Below are 26,162 nucleotides of genomic sequence, written 5' to 3'. Positions count from 1 at the left end.
TGTGTAAAAAGTTTGTATGTATCTATTAACTCTATAATTGTACATATTATATATGAATGAGTATATAGTTTTCTATCCAGTGTTTCCATGTTCTACCAATACGCTAATGCAATACAGAAAGAGAACCTGTGACTGTACAAGGAATATGTGCTTTTCTTTCTACTGATCTGTCTTTTTCCATTGATGTCTTTTAGACTAAAACCTTCAGTCCAGAAAATAATGGGGCTCCAGTCAAGGAGTCCTAAAGGCAGATGACCTCAAATATTATTTGCAGTTCTAATTATCTTGCTAATAGAAAGATAAATAAGCTATATTTAGTTGGCAGTTAGAACATTTACATTTTTGAATGACCCCTAACCATTTTCTTTCTTGAATGAGCAAAAACATAACGTGTAATTTACTAGATGGAAACAGGATTTTGACATATCTATGAGAGTCCAGTTTGAAATTCACTTAATGTTAGCCATTTCACTAAGAATTGCCACATATGGTAAATATTCTCCTGTAGTTAGTGGCATCTGATTTCTTAGACTTTACTTAAATAGTGTATACAAACAGCCAAGTCTTATGACTCTCAGAAAAACAGACCCATGCCACAATCCAAGTCTTGTCCTTCCTGGACCACTGAGGAAACCCTGGCTCATTCCCAGTCTCAGTACACTCTCTGCTGACAAGAATAGCCTACTTTTACCCACTGATCAAGGAAGAGACTGTGATCCCCTTCCAGGGATGGGATTTGGTAATTCAGGAGGATCATCCTTAGATCAGGATAATCTTAAAAGTGAGGTCTATAAAACCAGAAACCATAGTATGTATGCAAAGGACCTGTAAGATTTTTAAAAAAGCCCTGACAGTGCATCGCTCCGTGATTTTTAATACATAATTTTTATGTGTTTTCTATTTCTTAATCAGTTTTGAAATATTTCATGAACTGTTGAGAAATAGCAATTTATTAAATATTCATGAAATAAAAAAGTGAGGTCTAAAGAAGGGTCCATTTCTTAGTTTCATCTGCCCCAATTATTAGAACTTTAGATATGATCCAAGGCTGTATCAAAGGTATTGATCAGAAATTTAATTTTTGAAAGAATATCTGTAGGCAACCATATAGTGAACACAGGCATCTTCATGAGTGAGAATACACACAGAATATGCATGGAGCCAAAAATAACATCTGTGGAAAATATGGAAATTCTTGTGGTGGTATTGTGTTCCCCACAATATTGTGCACCCTAGTAAATTTATCTGGGGTCAGAGAACAGACAGTCACGAGAACAGAGCCAAAAATGGTGGCTAGAAATGAATCAGAGCAAGCAATAGCATAAGTTGGGCGGTGTTGGTGCATGCCTTTAATCCCAGCCCTTGGCAGGCAGAGCTAGGCAAATCTCTGTGTGTTCAAGGATACAGCCAGCATGGAGACACATGCCTTTAATCCCAGGGAGTGACAGCAGAAAGTAGAAAGATATATAAGTCATGAAAACCAGAAAACTAGAAGCATTTGGCTGGTTCAGCATTTGGCTGGTTAAGCATTTAGGCTTTGAAGCAACACAGTTCAGCTGAGAGCCCTTGGGATGAGGACAATAGAAGCTTCCAGTCTGAGGAAACAAGACCAGCTGAGGAACTGGCGAGGTGAGGTAGCTGTGGCTTGTTCTGCTTCTCTGATCTTCCAGCATTTACCCTAATAACTGGCCTGTAGTTGGAATTTTCCTGCCTGGCCCATAGTCAGGACAAATCTCTCTCATCTGCCAGACCCATAGACGCTCAGACACAACCAAGTAAACACACAGAAACTTACATTGTTTAGAAACTGTATGGCCATGGCAGGCTTCTTGTTATCTACTTCTTTTATCTTAAATTAACCTATTTTTATTTATGTATACTTTGTCACATGGCTCGTGGCTTACCAGTACCTTACATCTTGTCATGGCGGCGGCTGGCGGTGTCTTTCTCTACCCAGCCTTCCTCCTCCCAGAATTCTCTTTTCTCTTGTCCCGCCTATACTTTCTGTCTGGCCACTGGCCAATCAGAACTTCATTGACACAGAGCGATATCCACAGCACTGGCCTCAGGTTTGTTTTTATTACTAAGAACTTTTAAGACTACTGCTACAAATTTTTATAGAAATTTCCTTTCTTTCTTTCTTTCTTTCTTTCTTTCTTTCTTTCTCTCTCTCTTTCTCTTTCTCTCTCTCTCTCTCTCTCTTTCTTTTTTTTTGTAGTTTTGGGATCAGACTCCAGATTAATATCTATGTACTAAGGAGGCAGAGAGACTGGTGGCTTAAGAGTTGAGTGGTATACATATGTGTGTCCTGAGATCTAACTAGACATGACAAAAAGCACCTATACCAACTGAGCCACCTTGCTGGTCCTTTTTGTTACTTTTTTTTCTGTTCTCTTTCTTTTTGTTGGTTGGTTTTGTTCATTTTTTTTTTTTTTTTGGTTTTAATTGGTTCTTTGTGGATTTTACATCATGCATTCTGATCCACTCATTTCCCTATCCCCTCTCTTTTGCCTTCACCCTTCCTTGCCCTTGCAACCTCTTCTCCTCAAAGAATTAAAAGTAAAACCTCCTCAAAACAAAAAACAAAACAAATAAAAAATGAAATCTTAGCTTGGCAGCTGTAATGTGGCCCGGTGAGTCACGCAGTACACCCTTTTGTCCACATATTTTTACTTTCAAGTGTTCATTGCAATGAATCATTGGTCTGGTTCGAGGCCTCTGGCTTTTGCTATGCCCTTAATACTGGGGCCTCACTGGGACTCCTCTTGGATAGCCTAATGTTGCCTTGTATCATGAAGATCCTGTAGCTTAGGATCTACAGGCCAGGCCACTTCACATGCTCCAGCAGTTTGTAGATTTGGTGGGTTTTGGTGTGAATTACCACATAGTCCTGTTTCTGGGCTTAGGTGGTAGCTGATTTGGTCAGCCTTCCAGCTTTCCCTCATCATTACCACCTAGGCCAGTTCTCCAGCACTCCCCTGGCTAACTCTATCAGTGTAGCAGATAGTCAAGAGAGGAGCCAGTTCTGCTCCCACACCCTCAGGTCGAGCTCACCCGCATTCACTCTACCAGGGCAAGCTCTACTATTTTGCTTAGGCAAGGTGCAGGGCCTGCTTCCGGGATTGCTGCACTTGGTGAGGGGCAGGGCCAACTCTTCCTTTCTGATGCCTGGGAGGTCGTCTTTTCTGCTTGTCATGCGGGGAGGTGGGGTGCGAGGGGGCAGGGGACCATATTCCCATTACACTTGAAGGCTGAGTGGATACTTGAGGTCTGAGCTGCTACCTAGGGACATGCTAGCATTTGGGGACTGTGTCGCCACTGGGGATATGCCAATCTGGGCGATCTGCAATGCCAACTAGGGCCATGATGACATCTGGGTCCAGACTGTTGCCAAGGACTATGTCTGAATTCTACTGCAGCCTGAGTCTGTGCTGATGTATGTGGCCCGCGTTGCAACGAATGGCAACATTAATTCCCGGGATCTGGACCTCCACCTGTGACCTTCTTGGTGCCCAGGGGCTGCGCTGCTGCTGGACCCGTACAGACTGAGTAACAAGCTCTGTCACCCCAGGCACAGGGCATTATATGTGCCTGATCTGATGTCCGCGGCTCCTGTCACCACCAAAGGCAGTGAGGATGCCTGGGATCTGGAGCCACACCTGGAGCCATGTGGGGGTTCGAGGGTCATGCTGGCATTGGGTCCATGCCCATCTAAGTGACTCGTGATGCCATCTGGGGACACAGTGTTGTTAGGGCCTGGGCTGCTGTCAGGGGCCATGTGGTTGTTGATGTTCATAGTTCCTGTTTTGCTTGTTTGTAGGAAGGAGAATAACCTGAGACTAGCACTATCTTCTGAACCATGTCAGTGAGTGGATAGTTAGTTACCCGTGGAACATCTGAGAAATGACTTTAACTACCTATTCTCAAAATTCAGATTTCACTAGTAACATATATAAGGGAAAAAAAAGGGCACTTTGAAGCAATGGATTAGCACATGTGAAGCTGCCTTCCTCCAAATGTAGATCATAATTTCCTGGAAGCACAGACGCTTGCTGCTGACTCATGAACTCTGTCGCAGGTGGCATTTATAAATATAAGAAGCCAGGGTGTCGCAGCAGTCAAGAGCACCTGCTGCTCTTACAGAGGACCAGAGTTCAGTTCCTACCACCCACCAGGGGAATGTTAAAACCCACTGTAATCCAGCTCTAGGAGACTCAACACTTTCTCCTGTCCTCCAGGGTGTCTGTGTACTTGTGGCACCCTCTCACACATACACACACACACACACACACACACACACACACACACACACGTATATAAATTTAAAAGAAAATCACTTTGAAAATAAAAATAAAAATACAGGGAACTAACAGATGCCAATGGAATAGAAGTTGCAACAACTCAGCCGTGCTTAAGAGGAGACACACAGGTGCTTGTTGTGGTTCACAGAGAAGAATCACTGACCCAATAGAGAACTTAAGATAGCATTTCTGTTTATCATTTTTCTTCACACCCAAGACAACAGTGCTATGAACATTAAAAGAATATTAAATATTTGATTGCCCATTTGATAAAAATCTTCATTAAATAAAGAATATTTTGGCCTTTTGTCCAAAAGAATTATTTAGATATTCAGAACATATTTGAAAGTATGTATAGTAAGAAATGGCTATGGAAATTCTGTAAGAACTCTTAATAGCTGACACCTAGAAGTGCTCTATGAATATTTTCTGGATGACTGAACCAGAGCAGTTATTCATAGTGAGCATGGAAATGAAAAAATGCATTTATAATAAGAATTATATATGGTTAAGTGTTAGTATAAATAACACTACCCTTTATTAATAAAATAGGTCAACCAAAGCTTACATAATAAATCATTTAAGAAAATAAGAACAACCTTGGAAGATTGCTCAGTGGGTAAAGCACTTGCTATATAAGCCTGGAGATGTGAGTTCAAATCCCAAGAATGTAAATAAAAGCTGGGTTCATGGGTACAAGTCTATAACTCCAGTGCTTCTGTGGAAAGATGGAAGGTGGAGACAGGAGAATCCCTGGAAAGTGCAGGCCATCTAGAAAAACATAAATAATTAATTGTATTTAAAAACAATTTAGTAGTAGTGGAAATGATTTTATCATATTTTGGTTTTCATCTCAATATAAATAAAGTTTAAAACTCTTAGCTGTATCTTTTATCCCATGTTAATTTGTCTTCTAAAGTAATTCTGATTATCTAGAAGATTTTCAAATATCTACTAATTATAGTCATTGCTTTAGAAACAATCTATTCCTTTGCTAGTGAGATTAATTGAAATGATATTTTTAAAATTCACAATGACCTCCCACTTTTAGATCTTTGTTGCAATATCATTACCTAGGAAAATCGGTATACAAATGATGATATCTCTTGGTATCAGTATGGATGGAGCATATTTTTAAAAATAAGATTATATATAATTTATAATATTTAGAAAATAAATACAAGTTAGAAGATATGTACCCATTAAACTTTTTAGATTTAGTTGCCATCAGGTTGTATTATTAGTTTAAGTAATGCATAAATATACAGTCAGCTCTAAAAGTGGTAAGTATAAACAACATTCAAAATAATATGCATATGAGTGGAGAGCATAATAATTTCTTCTTTCTTGCACATGCTTTCTCCTGTATGTGCAGGTGAGGCTTCTTTCCAGACTAAGAAGTTGATCAAACTCAGCTTTGAGCAAGTACTGTGGCATAGGATGTTCAATCTTTGGGAACTATGCCAACGTCATATGGTAGAGCTGATTTTAGCTTTTTGAGACACTTCCACACTGATTTAGAATGTAGTTGAACCAGTTTGCAATCCCACCAATATTGAGTTAGGGTTTCCCTTTCCCCATATCCTTTCCAGCAGATGTTAAAAAGATCCCAGTTGTTGATTGTTGATCTTAATTCCTGTGCAAATAGAGTCCTATTCAGATAGTCCTTTCCTAAACCTATATCATGTAGGATACTGTATATGTTTTCTTCTCGGAGTCTCTCAGTATTTCAAGGTTTCAATTTGATGTCTTTGATCCACTTGGATTTAAATTTTGTGTAGGATGATAGCGACACATCTGATTTCATTCTATATGTGTGCATCCATTTTCCAAGCACCATTTGTTGAAAATGCTATGTTTATTTCAATTTCTTTGTGGCATCTTAGCTAAATATCACATTGTTGTAGTTATGTGTACTCATGTTTGTTCCATTGGTCTATGTGTCTGTTTTTGTACCAGTGCAATGCAGTTTTTGTTACTATGATCCTGTAATCTATTTTGAAATCTGTGCTAGTATTCCTTCCAGAATAGTGGTTGGGTTGTTTGTTTGTTCCTTTGTTTTTCTCTGAAAACTGCTTTGGCTTTCCAGGGTCTTCTGTGGTTCTACATGAACTTTAGGATTTTTTTTTCTTCTTTTTCTATTAGAAGAATGCTATGGAAAATTTTATTGAAACTGCATCGAATCTATAAATTGCTTTTTGTCAAATAGTTTCTTGTAAAATTTTAATTCTTCCAATCTATAAGCATAGGAGGTATTTCCATTACCTATACCACTAGGTACAGACATTTTCTAGTGTCTTTTTTCAATGTTTTTTCAAAGATTTAAAGTTTCCACTGTGCAAGTCTTTGGCCTCCTTTGTCAGGATTATCTCTAGATATATTTTTGAGGCTATTGTGTAAAACAATGCTCACTTTCTGCACGTGTTCCTTGTTGGTGTATAAAAAGTGCTACAGATATTTGAAATTCAAATTTGTATCTTGCCTCATTACTGGCATTGGTAATCATTTCTAAGAAATTTTAATGGAATTTTGGATCTCTATGTATAAGGTCATACCATGGGCAAACAGAGATAATTCAACTTCTATTTCCTATCTGTGTTTTCTTTTCTTGATGCATTTTTTTTTTATTCTTGTACCAATAACCCTGATGTCATCCCTAAAACTAGAATCCAGAATGGTAGCTATAAAGAAGACATGCATTAAGTCCACAGTGGTCTACACTGTTGAGTTTGAACTATGCTGCATTGGAGTAGAGTTAAAATACCCAGCTTAGCCAATATCAAGAACTGTTAGACATGACTGCTTTAAATATGTTGGGAACATTGCGAACTTACATTTAAAATACACTAATGGTTTGAAAATTGCAAATTTGCATAATTGTTCCCTCATCTGTATATCCCTAAGAAATCCATATGCATATAAATGCTTTAAAATGGACATGCTGATGGAAGTACTATTCACAGTAGCTCTAAGATGGGTATACATATGCCCATCATCTGAAAAGACAAAGAAAATGAATTCTACTATATAATATTGCACTGAAAAATAAAGAGAGGAAGCAAGCAATCTCTTTGCAAAAGCAACCTCATTGGTACATCAGTGAAGAAATTGCTGGAGTATCTAAGAGGTGTCTGTTTAGGGGAACAGAAACAGGGAAATTGTGAAATTCTAAAAATGGTTACTTTGTATACCTAGTGATATGGCTGCAGACACTATCTATCTAGGCATCTTTTATCTATCAACCATCTATCCATGTAAATATATGTAAATATGTGAGGATTCAGGAGCAAAATATAAAAATCCCCAGGGTTATGTATACTTAGAACCACAATATCAGCATCATAATATGTATAAAGTGAACCTAGGTTACATAATTACTAGTAAGCATTATATATTTTAAATACAGCATCTTATCTTATATTGGTGTAATTATTAAGGCCACTCCACATACTTAAAAAGGAGGTTATTTTGTGGAGTAACTTACAAATGAAGGGATAGGTTGTAGGGTCTGGCAAAGGTATGGCACAGTCTGGCATTGTTCTCTTGAGAACTCTGCTCTGTCTACCTCCAGCGTCCAGGGTCCCAGAACCAAGAGAGACCTCCTCTCAATCCTGGGTCTTCCCCTTCCTTCCTCTGCCCTGCATTGTGGGCATGACTATTACCTAAGCCTCAATGGGGGTTAGAACTTCCAGGCCAATGCTGGGATGGCTACCCACTACATCTCCCCTTTTTGTTTAAATAAGAAGGTTCTAACCTAATACAAGACTATATACAAAGAGATGGTTATCAAATATTGTCCAGGAGTAATGAGGAATAATGACCTAGATACGTTGGAATTACAATAAGTGCAAACAATATCAAGCAAAAAAACACATAGTAAAATCCAGGGAAGTCTAGAGTGTGGGTAGGTGGCATGTTACAAAGATCATTCCAAAAGGTGTCCTATCCTAAAGAACCTGAGTCTAATATTTAATATATTCTATCTAAGATATTATATATGTATATATACTAAGTTGTAACTATAACTGCTAGTCTTCAACCTCATCAAAGACCTGAGAAGGAATATAATAATACCTGAGAAATGGGAGAAGGATGCAAGCAACTTTCAGGAGTCTTGCAAGAGTAGATAGAGACAGCTGGCAGCTTGGACAGTTACCTAATGTTTCTCAGCATCATTGGTACATTCTAATTGGCTACAGGCCTAGAGTATCTGACAGACCATTTTCAGAAGCAGAAATTCTGAAAGACCATCTTACCCTGTCTTGGCAAAATATAGTGGTTGCTTTCCTTGTGTCCCGCTTGTCCAGAAAGGGCAGCATTTGTACTGTCAGCAGTTGAGGCAACGGCAGTTCTTTGCCCAGTAGGCCATTTTGTGCCAAGAAGACAAACTTCCAAATGGAAATGTCTTAGAAGCCCAACATTCTCTCAGGATCAAATTGGTGCTGCCAGGAGCAATTGTGTCTCACAGCAACAGAATTCTAAGTTATTTAAATGCCATATTCTCTAGGTCCATGAAGTGTTAGAAGATTACCTGTCCATCTGACCTATGTATTTATAAATCTGGATAACCTAACTAACATAATTATAGAGATGACAAGCATAGATGACAATAAATCTATAAGTCTTATCTACCTAAACAACCTAAGAACTAAGGCTTCCTATAAATAAGGCAAACAGTCTGTAAGCAAATGTACAGTAAAAGGACAATGACTTTAAATTGTGACAAGACACAAAATATTTTTAACAGAGGTAGGAATGTATAGTGTAATATGCAATATGATAATAATCCTAAATATATATCAGTATACAGAAGATCTTAAACAGAAGTAGAACATACATACAGTATGACAGATATAAATTCACATTTGTATCAATATACAAATATTTCAAATAAGAGTAAAAATGTGTACAATATAACAAACATAGTTCTGTATTTGAATCAATATACAAATTATCTTAAATAGGAATATAAAAAGTTTATATTTATATCAACATATAAGAATTCATAACAATGCAAATTATCTAAGGCTGCTATATTACTAAATTTGTTTACTAATATATATGATAGTCTACCATAATATCTTATACCTATCCATTCCATTTCTTCTTTTCCTTTTTTTTGAGACATATTTTCTTTCCTCAAGGAGAGTACTGAGTTTAACAGTTTCTTCCACCCCCAACCCTATAACCATCATCCATAACCCTGAGAAATATGAAACCTTAGGGATAAGGGGCATCGTTTTCTTAGAATTGCTTCCTGCTGTTTAGGAGGCGATGGTATCTCTGTTGGATATTGTGAGAAAGCTCAGATAGTTAAATCTCAGTTAGACTAACTGTAGATTCTGCAGCAACTCTCAGAGTAATGGGCAAGATTATCTGAAATTCTGGCAAGAAGTGTAGTATGATGATGATTACCATGGCATCATTCTGGATTGGGTAGAGTTGTTGTTGTTGGGGCCCCATCTTCCTTCTGGAGACTTCAGAGATTGCTATTGGAAAAACTTATTTTTTTATCAGAATGGAAGGTTTGGATTTAAAGATGTCATGACATGTAAGAAAGGATTCCACGAAATCAAGAGTAAGCATGGAGAGAATTAGAATCTTGAAGACAATGGTCCCTTATGATTGGTTTCCTTCTGTCTCACATCAGAGGGCTCTTCTGATATGGGACTGAAGAATCTCTCAACCTTTTCTTTTATCAATATGCTTGGGTTTAGAGAAGGAGTGAGCCAATTCCATCTCCAAAGGTAGCTTGGTTTATAATTAAATTGGAACCACAACTATTCTAGATTGATAGAGATATAGATGTTAGACAGTGATCTTACCCTGTGTAGATTGGTACCAATAGATTCTTTCTTTCTGCTGTAAACATCCAGGTATCTAAGGCCTTATGATTTCTGGAAGATGGGTATTTCCATTATCCTGGAAAGACAAAAACAGAACCCTACCCCAACCTTTGATTGTTAAATTTTTCTTACAACCTGAAGAGATGTCACATTGGTGTATGATCTTTTACTTCTCCTCATCAAGGGGTTTCTCCTGTTCAAATTGAATTTTTATTAATTTTGTTGGTATCCATAGCTTTTCTTCTCTTGTAGAAACAAAAGCAAAACCCCTTCCCCAATGTAGGACATATCCAGGTTTCCATTCTGAGGTCAACACATCTTTGAAATAAATCAGTTGGTTTAGCTCAGGAGTTTTGTCTGTTGTCCAATGTCTCTCCACAGCTGTTGTTCCTTTCTCATTAGCATTGAGAAAATTCAAGGTTAATAAAGCACTAGGCAATCTATTTTTTAGGAGTCATTGCTACCTGTTGCTGTTTATTTAGCATATCCTTTAAAGTTTGATTGGATCTTTCTATGACTGCTTGGCCTGTGGGATTGTGTGGTATACCTGTAACATGCTTTATATTGTAATAAGCAAAGAGCCGTCTCATTTTATTGGAGACATATGCTGGGGCATTATCTGTCTTAATTTGTACAGGTATTCCCATGATGGCCATAACTTCTAATAGGTGTGTAATCACAGAATCAGCCTTTTCAGAACTCATAGGAGTTGCCCACTGAAATCCTGAATAGGTGTCAATGGTATGGTGTACATACATTAATCTTCCAAATTCTGCAAAATGAAACACATCCATCTGCCAAATTTCATTTCTTTGTATACCTTTTGGATTGCTCCCTGCAGGTAATGGAGTTTGGTTATAGAAGGAACAAGTAGGACATTTTTTCACAATATCCTTAGCTTGTTGCCAAGTAATGGAGACATCCTTCTTCAAACCTTTGCTATTTACATGGTGTTTCTTACGAAATTCTGAGACTTCTAGCACATTACATATTAGTAACTGATCAATCTCATCATTACCTTGTGCTAGAGGTCCTGGCAGACCTGTATGGGATCTGATATGTGTTATATATATAGGATGTTCCCTTTTTCTGATGATTTCCTGCAATTGTATGAATAATGAAGTTAATTCTGTATTATCAGGAATAAATTCAGCAGTTTCAATATGTAAAACAACTCTCTCTGCATATTGAGAGTCAGTGACTATATTGAGGGGTTCTGTGAAGTCCATCAGTACCATAAGAACAGCATACAGTTCTGCCTTTTGTACAGAGCTCTGTATGGACTTTATACCACTTTACTTAGGTCTTCTGATTTGTATCGTGCTTTCTCTGATTTATTTGCATCAGTATAGAATGTGAGGACTCCAGAAGTTGGCTTGTGTTGTACAATGTGAGGAAGTACCCATTCAGTCTTCTTTATGAATTCTATCCTCTTGCTTTTGGAATAATGGTTGTCAATCTCTCCCAAAAAGTTACTGCAGGCTTTCTGCCAGTATTCATTATCTTTCCATAGTGATGAAATTTCCTCATTAGTTAAAGGTACTACAATTTCTGCTGTGTCAATTCCTGTCAACTGACAAATTCTTAATTTACCTTTTTGAATCAAACCAGAGATCTTTTCTATATAAGTCTTTAATTTCTTATTTGGTTTACATGGTAGGAATATCCATTCCAATATAATATCTTCCCTCTGCATCAAAATACCTGTGGGGGAATGTCTGGAGGGGAATATGACCAGAATGCATTTAAGCCTGGCTAACTCAGTCGGTAGAGCATGAGACTCTTAATCTCAGGGTCGTGGGTTCGTGCCCCATGTTGGGTGCCACATATTGGTGTAATTATTAAGGCCACTCCACATACTTAAAAAGGAGGTTTATTTTGTGGGGTAACTTACAAATGAAGGGATAGGTTGTAGCGTCTGGCAAAGGTATGGCACAGTCCGGCGTTGTTCTCTCAAACTCCAGCGTCCAGGGTCCCAGAACCAAGAGAGACCTCCTGTCGATCCTGGGTCTTCCCCTTCTTTCCTCTGCCCTGCCTTTTGGGCGTGACTATTACCTAAGCCTCAATGGGGGTTGGAACTTCCAGGCCAATGCTGGGATGGCTACCCACTACAATCTTAATTCAATATTGACCTTAGAACAAATTATGAAGTTATATGCTCAGGTTTGGAGCCAGTCAAAAACATTTTATATCATAATCTAGATAGTTATCCCTTTAATTATTTTTTATAACTTTATAAAAGTGACAAATTTATAATCAGGTCTTCCATGCCTCAAACAATTAAAAAAAATTAAAAAATTCAAATATGCAAGATGGAAGCCATTACACTGCCATTAGGAAATCTCTCTTCAGGTTGACAGGGTCATTAATCAACATATTTGGGCCATGGTTACTCATCATTTTTCAGATCGACTAGATCTATATCTTCCAGCTCACTTTAACTATCAGAGATTTTGCTGAGTGGTTTTTTTGTTTGTTTGTTTGTTGTTGTTTTTTGTTTGTTTTTGTTTTTTTTTTTAGAATTCAGATTGGGGATAGATCTGGGGAAGTTTTGCTGTCCCGTAAACAAGCAGTGAGTTTTAAAAAGAAGTTGTTATAACCCACTACCACTACCTCGGCTCTTATACCATAGAGAGAGCACTGTGCTTTTGTGTCTGTTTCCTTTTGCTTCCAATCATCCAGAGCACACAGGCAAGATTTTGATGAAGTTCTTTTGTGTCCCTATTTTGCAAATTCTCTGGTCTTTTGTTTTCGTAGTTATGACTTGCGTCCATGATGCTGTGGTGTTGCCTATCTTTGCTTTTCTTGCAGAAGCTTTGATAAATATTCAAAGATGCTAAAATTGTGTTTATGAATAATGCCAGTCCCCTGGGATATAATCTGAATTTAATTGCATCTGAAAAGCTAATGCAGCCACATCTCTCTTACATCATCCCAACTGTCTAGAGAGGTAGTTCCTTGTCCTCAGTTGTCAGTTTTGTTGCTCCCAGGGTTATTTAAAAACTTATTCTTGTTATAGACATCTAAAAGAAGAAAGAAATAGTATTTCTTCTTGCCATGTAATCATGTCTAACAATCCTACATCTTCTTCCTGATCTTTTACCTTAAACACAGCTTTCATATTCTTTCTTCATATGATTTAACATAAGTGTCATTAAGTTTCCAGTATTTTAAGAATGACTATGGCATGCTATTTTCTCACATTTGTGGCATCAGTTGTATGGGCTCAGCCCTCTCCCCTGGCTTCTGTGAAAACAGTCTGCTCTTAATTGAGGCCTACTTACCTACCTCCTCAGAGATCTTCACAGTTATGTGAATCCTGCTGTAAATAGAGTCTGAGTTCATTAACAAGCTCTGTTAGCACATCCTAAGATGTCTGTTCTATTTGTTGTTCATCAGTGAGGTAATTCACAATTACATTCTTACACTTTCAGTTTTTCTTCTGACTTGCCTCAATTTGCATATGATGCTGTCCTTCTCTAACATGTTCACCTAAGGCAATCTCTCCAATATTCAGAATACTCTTTCAGTTCATGGAATCATAGCAACTTAGTTTCAACATTTGTCTTTGTTTATTTAAATATTGATAATCTATGCGCATCTATGCAGTTAGTGGTTTGTTTGTTTGTTTGTTTGTTTTTTGTCAACTTGATATAATCTAGGGTTATCTGGAAAGAGGAGGGTTAAATATAGAAAATGCCTCCATCACCTTGGCATGTAGGTAAGTATGCAGTATAGATGCATTTCTAAAGAGTCTTATAAGAAACACAGAGCCAAATACAGAGGTAAAAGCTGTACAGATCAGAGAAATAGTGAGAGCCACCAGCTAACCTTAGCTCACCTTGCCACTGTAGCTTCCTCAGAGAGAGCTTCTTCCTGTCTAACCTATGCCTTTATTGCCTTGCTGTTCTGCCTTCTCATTGGCTCTTAGCCTAGCTACCTCATTCCTTATTCACTGCCTGTCTGTGCAGATCTCCAGGTCTCTATGGTTGGTACTGGGATGAAAGGCATGTGTCACCACATTTGGATGTGTCCTTGAAAACACAGAGACTTTGCCTGCCATGTGATTGGATTAAGGGAATGTGACACCATTGTTTGACTTTTGTTTATGGCTGGCTATGTCCTCTGATCACCACATTTCCCCACAAATAAAATATCACCACAATGCAGGGCATTTTCTTGATTAATGATGGATGTAGGAGGTCCTAGTCCACTGTAAGCAGGTGATCCTAGGTGATATGAACACGCTGAGAAAGCCACGGGGAGCAAGCCAACAAGTCATGCTCCTCAAAGGCTTCTGCTTCAGTTCTTGTCTCCAGGTTCCTGTCCTACATTCCTCAGTGATGAATTATGACCAGAATGTATAAGTCAAATAAAACCTTTCCTCTCTGGGTTGCTTCAGGTCATAGTGTTCATCACAGCAGTAAAAACCACATTAAGATAGTGTCTAAGCATGGATATTATTAACAGGAGCTTTTCTCCTCTTGTGATTATTTGCTTCTGATTTCTAAGACCCCCCTTTTTAAAAAAAATCATTTTATTGTCTGCCTATAAATGTTTTATTGCTTCCTGGTGTATCTGATAACTTTTTTACTTATAACAGATGATATTTTTTGTTTTATATTTGAGAAGTTAAAATGTGTTTTTCCCAGGGTCCTTGATAACTGATACACTATGAAGTTAATTTGAGTTTGTGACATTCATTTTTTCCCCTGATTTGGATTTCTGATTTTCACATTCTTTGTCTAAATACACACACACACACACACACACACACACACACACACACACACACTTTATACCTGTCTATCTTTCTCCACCCCCTTATTTCTCTTTCTCTGTTGCTCTCCTCACCAAAAAAAAAAAATAAAATAAAATAAAAGTAAGCAAACAAACAAAACCTACCCCTTCCTTTCCCACTCCTCTGCCTCTGTCTGCCTACCTTACCAGAAAATTTTAAATCCAGTCACCAATGGGTTTTATTTCAGGAGAAATGTCTGTTTCTACCTTCAAGAGTAGGCAGCCACATTGTCAAGAAATTAACAGGATTTTTTCTCTCTTTTAGCAAACATGTTAAATCTGGGCTGTGCTCAGTCTTTGGTATTGGCTTAGGTATCCTAACTATGGAGGACATCCTTAACTCACATTCACCAGGTTCTTTGAGAGCTGAGAATTATCCTACCTCTTTGTGCACCAGACCCTAACTCAGCAAGCCTCAGCATCAGCCCTACTCCCTGCTTTGTATGTCCATTACATTCCTTGTGCATGGAGATGCTTATCTTAGTTTTGATCCTGGCTATGTCTTTCCAATTTTCTTTTTATCTATCTTATCAAAAATATTGTATTTTTAGAGCAAAAAGGAGACCTCAAAGCCTGAACTCATAATGCTGTCTTGCCTGGAGACTCTTTTTCAATTTATTCTTTTCATCTGATACATATTTCTTGGGCAGTTATTAAAGGTTGTTCTATCCTTAATTGAAAATTTTTTCACTGTTTTCTTCTAAATTAGAAGCTAGATTTATATAGACTCTGGTGATGTCACAGACACCAGTGTGAGTGTCCTCTGTGCTCTAGAGCCATTTATCACTGCAAAAGCTTCTGCATGCCCTCTCTTGAACCTCTCACTCAGTTCCTCACTCCTCTCAGAGGTACTGATGCACAAATAGCAAAGCAAAAGTATCTGTCACATGTGTTCAGAGGCCTGACATCATCTGTACTAGTTACTTCATTGTCAACTTGATACAAGTATGGGTCATCTGGGAAGAGAGCACCTCAGTTGAGGAAATGTCACCATCTCATTGGCCTGTGGGCAAGTCTACTGGTCATTTTCTTGATTAATGTTTGATAGAAGAGGGACCAATTCATTGTGTGTGGTACCCCAGAACACTATATATTCAGAATACTGATTTCATACATTTACTCATGTTCTCTAGCATAATTAATCACACAATTCAAGTAGAATGAATGTGTAGATTACAAATTCCATGTGATTTTAGTGTAAAAAATAAATATGCCTGCACACACACACACACACACACACACACACACACACACACAGACAGAGAGAGAGAGAGAGAGAGAGAGAGAGAGAGAGAGAGAGAGAGAGAGAAGGGAGACAGAGACAGAGACAGACTGGCTGAAAGCTAGAGGGAATGACACAAAAAAGAGTGTAAGAGGTCCAAAATCTTACTGAAGCAACATTGGAAGTTATGCACTTAGCACATGGGTTTTATGCACTCTAGCAATGTACTAGTTACTTGGTAGTTAGGCACAAATGTCTATTGTCTCCTGAGATACTAAGAACTTATGACTATTCAGCATCAGCATCTCTGCCTCCTCTCCTTCCCAGCTCTGTTTCATGCACTCACTTTCTTTTAACTCTTTTATCCATCAGTATACACTGGGTACACTGGGGTCAGTCTAGCCTGTTAAGATGCAATAAGAGATGGAGGGGGAGGCAGAACAGACATTTCTTCCCTTCTACATGCTGTTTTGGGGACTTTTGTGATCTAAAATGTATCATTCCTAATCTGTGGATCAATAGAGGTTAGAAGTTTCACAAGTCAAATAAACAAAGTAATCAACTTCCCCAAATTACATGCTTGATAGATCAAAGAAAAATGGGAAACTTGATATTGATCTTCCCACCACGTTCCTTGAGAAACTGACTTTTGCTTTTCTCCAGTTAATCATCTGTTCTTTCTACCTTTGCTTCTGCTAAGAAAAAAAAAAAAAAAAAAAAAAAAAAAAAAAAAAAACAACAGTTTTACTTACCTTTTTCTTTCTTGAGATATTTGCATCTTTAAAGTTGACAATAAATTCCTTCTTGTTAAAAGTAATGAAATAAATTGGACTGAGTAGCTGCGTGTTAATTGCCTATTTACTGAAAAACAATGCGGCAAAAAATGGCTAAATAAAGAAAATATATTTTGGAGTATTCATTAACAAGTCACAGGAAAAACACTTTCGCTAATCAATGGAACATACTGCTACCTCTATGCTCTTTGCATTAATTGCTTGTAGATTTCATCGGCAAAATTATTCCCCTGCTTTGGGAAATATATATACAGAACTTTCACATGGCAATTAGCCATGCATTTCTCCAAGGCTTGAAACTCTGTAGCTAATAAGAAAATTACAGCTGGATATGATAGCATGTGGTGGTATTGTGTTTCCCAAAATATTGTGCACCCTAATAAACTTATCTGGGGTCAGAGAACATAACAGCCACTAGACACAGAGGCTAGAAAATGGTGGAACTCAGGCCTTTAATCCTAGCATTCCTGGCTAGCTCAGTCGGTAGAGCATGGGACTCTTAATCCCAGGGTCGTGGGTTCGTGCCCCATGTTGGGCGCCAGATATTGATGAAATTATTAAGGCCACTCCACGTAGTTAAAAGGGAGGTTTATTTTGTAGGGTAACTTACAAATGAAGGGGTAGGTTACAGGGTCTGGCAAAGGTATAGCACAGTCCGGCGGTGTTCTCTGGAGAACTCTGCTCGGTCCACCTCCTGTGTCCAGCGTCCCCGAACCCAGAGAGTGACCTCCTCTTGATCCTCGGTCTTCCGCTCTCTCCTCTGCCCCGCCTTGTGGGCGTGATCATTACTGAAGCCTCAGTGGGGGTTGGAACTTCCAGGCCAATGCTGGGATGGCTATCCACTACATCTACCTGGCTCTCTGTGTGTTCAAGGATACAGCCAAGCATGGTGACTCATGCCTTTAATCCCAGAAAGTGAGCCTTTAATCTCAGGGAGTGATGGCAGAAAGCAGAAAGGTATATAAGGTGTAAGGACCAGAAACTAGAAGCTTTTAGCCTGGTTAAGCATTTAGTCTTTCGTGCAACAGTTCAGCTGAGATCCATTTGGATGAAGACTCAGAAGCTTCCAGTCTGAGGAAACAGGATCAGCTGAGGAACTGGAAAGGTGAGGAAGCTGAGGCTTGTTCTGCTTCTCTGATCTTCTAGCATTCAGCCCAATACCCGGCTCCAGGTTTGTTTTTATTAATAAGAACCTTTAAGATTCATTCTACAATAGCACATGACTGTAAATCTAGACTTGGGATGTAGTCACAGTAAGGTCATGTGTGCAAGGTGAGTAAGTTCAAGCTTTGTAGCCAGTTGAGGCCACATGGGCTACATAACACCCTCCCTCAAAATCTTGCCTCCAAAAGAAAATGTACTTATCTTTGTCACTGAGCACATCATCATTTTAAAAATTTACCTAAGGCTCCTCCACAAATTAATTATACAGAATTCTAGAAACAGGTAGATGATTCACGCAATAAGGAACATAAGAACTAAACCAGAATAAAAAGTCAGCAAATAGATAATATGTAAGTTATGAATCCAGAGCAAGTAATAAATTCATGATGAGCAGACAACCAGAGACACAAACAAATATAGAACTTTGGCAGATTGGACTTCTCAAGGGTAAAGATTTCAGCATGAATAGTGTCATGTGTGAAGTTACTAGTTAAGGAATGCATTGGAGATGAATAATACCTGAGGAAGAGGAAGGGATTATACAGAAAACAGAGATGTCAAGTATGGCCCATTCTCAATGAGGTTAATCACCAATCCTGCAGAGCTCTGAAACTCAAACTTCACATCAGAGTTTTGATATATCAGAGCAGGTACTATCCCTTGACAGCCCCAGGAAGAACTGTCACACCCTTCAAACAGTCCAAGTAAGGGACATTAACTTGGGAACATTCTCCTTTTACTCTTTTCAAGAAGTTTTCCTGATGAGCAGTTACCCCCAAATTCTGTCTGCTGAAGGGTTACCAGAAACTAAGCAAGAGAGCTCCCCTAAAATAAGGGGAGGCCTGGAGCGCTCCTTGTCACTGTATGAGACGCCATGTGAAGTGAGCATTCTGATACTTAAATAAGTTGAGGGAGGACATACAGATGTGTGGATAATGTGTTCTTGGTGTGTCCCCTATGAATGATGGCAGGAAGCTAAATTCTAGAAAGAGTAGAGACAATTACAGGAAAATGAATGAGCTACAGTTACACTGTGCTTTGGAAAGATCACTGGTAAAATGCTGTCTGAAGGTAAGAGACTAGGAACTGAAAAGCAATTATGATAGATCACACACACACACACACACACACACACACACACACACAGATATGTGAGCATGCACACATATGCACACACATGCACACATACACAGGCTCTGCTATGTGATTTGGTGTTGTTCATATGTACATAAATGCAGAGCTGACAACTTGGGGTTAGATGGCATATCCCAGCCATTTCACTAAAACAATATATAATATATATATATTCTAACTGTATTTTCAATTTAAATTTAGATGGAGATCCATAACTGGTCAAGACTCACAGTATAAACTCATTTCTATTAGAACATAACCACATTATCTTTACAGAATATGTAAAATTATTATATTCCAATAGAATTGACTAATCATAGGTGGAGTGCAATAGCCTGCATAGCCTAAAATATTCACGATTCAACCTTTAATGAACAGGCAACTGACCCAAAGTTAGCCATGATCAAGTACCATCCACTCCATGTATGAAGTAAAGGATTTAGAGATGTCTGAGTATAGCATTCCAGCTTGATGATATCATAGCCCTATAGTATGCTTCTTCATATACTATAAAGGCTGTAATTCAAGCTATTGCTTTAAACACCTAATTATCTTTTAAAGAAATTTAAACATAAATATTTAATATTTATTGATATACTAACTACTCCTAGTCTATATCTTCATGTACATAGATATTCTAATTCCAAAAAAAAAAAAAATCTGAAGCTCTGTATTTTATCTTTTAGCAACATAAGCAGATAGATGATCAATGGCCCCAGCTTTTAAAATAAAAATTTCTGTGTTACTTTTATTTTTAAAGGCTAACTTTGGTGAGTATAGAAAGTTCACATGAAGACTTTTCAGTTTCCCCTAGTCAGTACTTGGTTCCATTGCTTTTTGGCCTCTATTGTTTCTGATGAAAAGCTTCCGCCCTCTAAGGATATTGCAGATTTTACCTTTAACATTCTTTTTTAGCAGTGATGGAACAGGACATTTGTATCTTTTTATTTTTGTTTATTCTGCTTGGATTCAATGAACTCTCAGTAATTTGCACTTATGACTTTCAAACATTGTTTCTCACATATGCATTGTCCCAACTGGATACTAGATAGTCATCCCTTAAGCCTCTTTTTTCTTTTTTGCCTCTGAGCTTCAGTTTGCAAGTGGATATAAGCATGTGTGTTCTAGCTCAATGATATTTTTCTCTGATCTGTGCTAGTCATAATCATAACTCCCTGAAACAATCAATCTATAAAAGTCCTTATTGGATCACAGCTTTCAGGATCTCAGTCCATGATTAGCTGGCCTTGTTATTTGAGATCTACAGTGTCTCATGTCACAAAAAAAGGTTATTCATATTATGGTAACTGGGAGACAAAGCTGAGAGAGAGAGGCTTGTGACCCAATATCATCTTCAAGAGTACATCACCAATGACCAATGTATCTCCCAGTTACTCCCATCAATTAAAGTACCTATCAGAACCACTAGTGGCACAGGCTAGGGCATAGGCCTCAAACACAAGGATCTTTTTGAGGATGTTTACTATACCAAGTGCAGTTGGATCAAATCTTCTAAGAAGGCAGACCAATAATCTAATTTCAGATATATGAGTCCTAAAGTTCTCATTGTATTCTCTTTAATGGTGTTTCTTTATTACATGAAAATTTTCTGCTTGTTTCTTTAATATCTAGGTGTCTTCTTTAAAACAGCAGGACTAATTCTTAATCACTGATAAGTCTTCATCTGGTAATTATCATCATTTATGTTATTTTGAGATTCATTTCTGCATAGTGATTGTTCTGTGGTTGTGACTCCAATATTCCTGCTACTCCAAAGACCTAGAGTTTTGAATATATAATGAACATTACTATATATGTGATTGTTGTTGAATTTTTATGACCTGCTTTGACATAGAGTTGATTTGTTTGAGAAAGGAGTTTACGTGTTAAATTGACTTTGAATAACCCCTGTTCAAGGATAATGACTAGCCCTTATTCCATCACCACCACCACCACCACCACTACCACCACCACCACCACTACCATCATCATCATCATCATCATCATCATCATCATCATCTTCCTTGTCATCATCATCATCAGTGAAATTTGCCATCCCTTCTTCTAACGAATGGCCTTTTGTGGATTGCTGCTGTATGACTAGTATTATTCAACAAGAATTGTCAGTCTGACATAGTATGTAACCAAATTCTTCCAATGTGGGCAACATCTGGGTGTTCATCTCAGAACTTCATTTATCTAACCACATGGAGTCTTGGCCAGAACACATATATTTGGTCTGATATCCAGACTTCATAAATGCCCATTTTGGATTTTCAGCAGTCTTTCTCTACAAAGCTACTTCCTTTACAGGACTCTGCCCTGCTGTCTCCAGCTTCTTCTGCCCCAATGACACTCTTCTACTCTCTTTGGATCTTTTTCCCATGTCATGACCTGGGAAGTGAATCATTCCCAAATCTGGAAACTAGCATGGCTCACCTCACTTAACCATCCTCTTATGTGGGTCAGATTCCAGTCCTCAAAGTAGTTATTGCATATTTGTTCAGTTTTCTTAGTTGCTTAGAAAATTGTTCCACTATCATTCAAAGCATTATATATTCCAAGTAAATAAACACTGTTAAATGCATATGTCACCTCTGGCAGTCTTAGGAGAATAGATTATATTCCCAGCCTTTGAATCCTTTATTTTTAAAATGATGAATATATTTTGATATGCTTTTTCTTTGATACTTTGTTAAATTATTTTCCATCAATTATTCTCTTTAGTATCTCTAAGCACAAAGCCTTCTGCCATAGTTTCTGTCATTTATTTGTGGGCAGTCACAAATATGACTAGAATTTGAATCTTTTAAATCCCTATTAACTCTATTTGACTTTTTAAAATTCTCTTTTCTAACTAATTGCTGGTCAAGTATCATATTTTATCAAAGATATTTAATTTTGTCTAGTACCTCAAATAATTTTTATAAACATTTGGCTATCAAGTAACATTGGCTTTACTATCAAGTAACATTATCCCTTACTAATATAGAGTGGCTCATTTCAAATATACCTCATCTCTCATGAACTTCAGTATATAATTATAATTCATTTTAAGTAACAGGGCATTTACAGGCTTTGACTCTGAACTTCTTTTTATTTTATTTTATTTTTTAATTATATTTGTGTTTTAATTTTACATATCAGCCATGGGTTCCCCTGTCCTTCCACCCTTCCATCCCCAACCCCTGCCTTCCCCCCACGCTCTCCCATCCATTCCCATCTCCTCCAGGGCCAAGATTCCCCTGGGGATTCAGCTCAACCTGGTAGATTCAGTACAGTCCCCTCCTTCCAGGCTAAGCAAAGTGTTCCTGCATAAGCCCAAGGTTCCAAATAGCCAGCTCATGCACTAAGGACAGGTTGGGTCCCACTGCCTGGGTGCTTCCCAAATGGTTCAAACTATTCAATTGTCTCACTTATCCAGAGGACCTGATCCAGTTGGGGGCTCCACAGCTTTTGGGCCATAATTCATGTTTTTCCATTAGTTTGGCTATTTGTCCCTGTGCTTTTTCCAATTTTGGGCTCGACAATTCACACTCTTACAATCCCTCTTCTTTCTCAACAATTGGAGTCCTGGAGCTCCACCTGGAGACTGGCCGAGGATCTCTGCATCCACTTCCATCAGTTATTGGTGAGCCTAAGAAAGACACAGGGATCGCCCAATGACAGAGAAATGGATGAGATCTACATGAACAACCTGGACGACAGTGGGAGTAATGAAGGGCAATGTTCCAGGGAAAGAGAGCTTAGGGGAGCGGGAGATCCCAGGTGGATCAAGAACAGAGAGGGGGAACAAGGAATAACAGACCATGATAAATGAAGACCACAGGAGAACAGGAAGAAGCAAAGTGCTAAAGAGGTCCCCAGAAATCCACAATGATACATCCACTGTAGACTACTGGCAATGGTCGAGAGAAAGCCTGATCTGACCTAGTCTGGTGATCAGATGGCCAAACACCCTAACTGTCATGCTGGGACTCTGAACTTCTTAAAGCAAAACATATTTGAAAGTTGTATATAATTGAGTTTTGTTTCATTTACAATTCACTAAATGGTAAAACCTCACATAAGGAAAGCAAAAGCATAACTACTTTTTTTACTTATGGTCTTAACAGAAGAGTTCATGGTAAATTGATCAACCCTCAGTCAATTAGACTTTGACATGTACTAATAAGATCTAATTGAGGAATTATGAAGACATTTGCTCAGGAGAAAATGAGCACATAATTACACCATAAAGAGGTTAAAGAATCAATGTTACCCAGCTGGAAGAATATTAGTTGAAGTCCCAATGGCATCAATAAAGGACACTTCATAATACAGCTGTGAAATACAGCACTGAAAAGGCCAATTAAAATATGTAGAATAATCCATTTTTAATTGTAAGAGTTCAGTTTTAAACATCCATTTTCCCCTTTGCCTCTGCCCACTTCAGGTGCTGGGGGATGGTCTCCATCAGACAGTGACCACTATCAATGGCTTCAGGTTGATTTCGGCAATCGGAAGCAGATCAGTGCCATTGCAACCCAAGGAAGGTATAGCAGTTCCGACTGGGTGACACAGTATCGGATGCTCTACAGTGACACAGGGAGAAACTGGAAGCCTTATCATCAGGATGGGAATATCTGGGTAAGTCACTGTCAGAAATGCCAAGATACAGAACCAAATGGAGAATATGTGAAAATGGGAGAGGACTTGCATGACCTGTTCATAGTTGCAAATACTTATCTTCGGAAACTATTGGAAGGCTACTAACCAGCTAATTAACTAATTGTTTTGTTCATTAAAGCACCATTTTCTTAGGCTGCAATGCCCAGCCACTGCTTATATCAGTTGGTCTCTGTCTTGATAAAACATTTAAATCACCTGAAGGACTGTTTATATATAAAGACATAAGTCACACCTGGACCTATAAAAGTCAAGATCATGACTTTAGAAAATCCAATTAAAGAATGGTATTTCAAACCATCATTAAAAATCTTTATAACCTTTCTATTGTTCTTGGTGAAAATATATAAAATTTGATCCACATACTCTGAAAATATCTCAGTTGATTATAAAGTTATGTTTTCACCCAAATAGTCACCATATTTTAATGATTATTTATGACTAAACTATACATGAGCTATTTTAGTTTATTTAACTATATTTTTTTTAAGTCTACAATAAAAATCAAGTAAAAAAAGAGCATAAAACAGAAAGAAGGAAAAGATAGAGGATTGGCTCATGGTATCAGCCAGAGAAATGGGTACTTTCAACCTATCAGGGGTCGCTTACAGGAAATAGATATTTTTTTAAGCCCAAATGTTCATGTGAGTTTCTAGAGTTGTGAATTTACTAGATTTGACAGTAATTACTCCATGAATGGCCAACGATGGCAAGCACAGTGTGAAAAGCACATGATCCCTAGATAATAATAAATATGTCCCCCCAAGAAGGAGTATAGAAATAACTCATCTCAGGATCAATAATGCCTATGTACTGGAATATATAATGTATGGGAAACACATTGGAGGGAAAATACCTTTTTGATGAAAAATTTTCATTACATGTTGAGGGTAACCCAAAGCCTCAGGCATAAGTTTTAGAAAGATGATTGTCAACCACAGACAGAAAAAAATGGTTGTACTAATGTACTTGTGTATGCTTTATAACAACAATAAAAGGGCTAGGTAAATGTAGCTATATTAATTAGACTTCGATTTACTTTGATGGTAGATAGTAATTAGGGTTAGCCACAACATGACTGGATGCAGATATGTTGAAAAGGTAAGATTGTTCAAGATAACTTGGATTTTTCTGGTGATACATGTAAAGAATAGAAATGATTGTGCCCAGGAAAACTGAAAAGAGCTCATGTGGAGAAGGTAGGCTATGTACACAAAGAATTCATAGCCTTTTCTGATGCTGATAAAGCATGTGCTTCTGTGATCTTCTCCCATTATGTATTAGTTTTATCTCTTCCTTTTAAGCTCCTCATTGAAATTAGCATAGTGATGAGTGACAAGTAATAAGTGACAATTTCTAAAAGATTCTATATGAGCTAATCATGAAGTTGTAAAATTACCAACAAATTTAAATATTGTAAAATACATTTAAGTGCTAGTAAGCATGTCACATAATGAGTATAATAACCTATGGCAGGAATGTTTGAACCCCTGCTAATATCAAGAATGATGACTAGTGAAAATTAATTTGCTTCTCTACTTTGCATCCTCAACTACCTTAAACATTAAGTGATAGAATTTTAACTCTTACAATATCAACAAACTATATCTTGGTTTAAGTTTAGTATTGATGATAATTAAATATTAGTTTTTTTGTAATCTATTTCTACTTAATATTATGGACGTTGGACTTTTAAAAAAATTAGACAAAGTTGATAGGCCTTTTGGTTGACAGAATGCTACAAGATAACATTGTTGGGTCGTCAGAAGGTTTCAAAGTTGATATGGTTTTGAGCTAGCATTTCTTACTCATCCTACAATTGACAACCTGAGGAGAATGGAGGGCAAAGTAAATTCTAGCTATTAAATATGATTTTTAACAAATACAAGTTATTGTTAAGGAAATGGGTGGTACAACTAATACAATATTTTTCAAAGTCCATGTTAAAATTTTGGTACCAGAAAGGGGAGTAAGTGCTTAAAAAATAATGTCATTCCCTAGACTTCATACTGTAAGCATTAACTCAAATTAAGTGCAGTTACCTGCACTGGGTCCACATGACACCAATCCTATCAGTATCAGTGTGCTGAGCCCACCTGGCTCCAATAGATATACCCTATTGTCACACAGAGGTCCTAGTTAAACTTGGTGGTTCAAGGAACAATAATAATGGACATGAATGCAAGAGAGATTTACTGCGGGGTGAATAGGAGTAGTAGTGAGGTAGGGTTGG

The 26,162-nt window shown here is 37.8% G+C and overlaps 1 protein-coding gene across 1 annotated transcript in view; it reads left to right on the top strand.

Moving 5' to 3' along the window:
• Cntnap2 (contactin associated protein 2) overlaps positions 1 to 26,162 on the top strand; it is a 2,080,708-nt gene that overhangs the window by 627,533 nt on the left and 1,427,013 nt on the right. Inside the window, exon 3 of the mRNA XM_036182111.1 lies at positions 23,697 to 23,890. Coding sequence (XP_036038004.1) covers positions 23,697 to 23,890 — 194 coding nt within the window. The remainder of the gene's footprint in view (positions 1 to 23,696; positions 23,891 to 26,162) is intronic.

The sequence above is a fragment of the Onychomys torridus genome, chromosome 3 (genome assembly GCF_903995425.1).
Source record: "Onychomys torridus chromosome 3, mOncTor1.1, whole genome shotgun sequence".
Classification (NCBI taxonomy): domain Eukaryota; kingdom Metazoa; phylum Chordata; class Mammalia; order Rodentia; family Cricetidae; genus Onychomys; species Onychomys torridus.
Note: the sequence above shows the minus strand (reverse complement) of the source record. Positions and strands in the feature narration are given on the sequence as shown.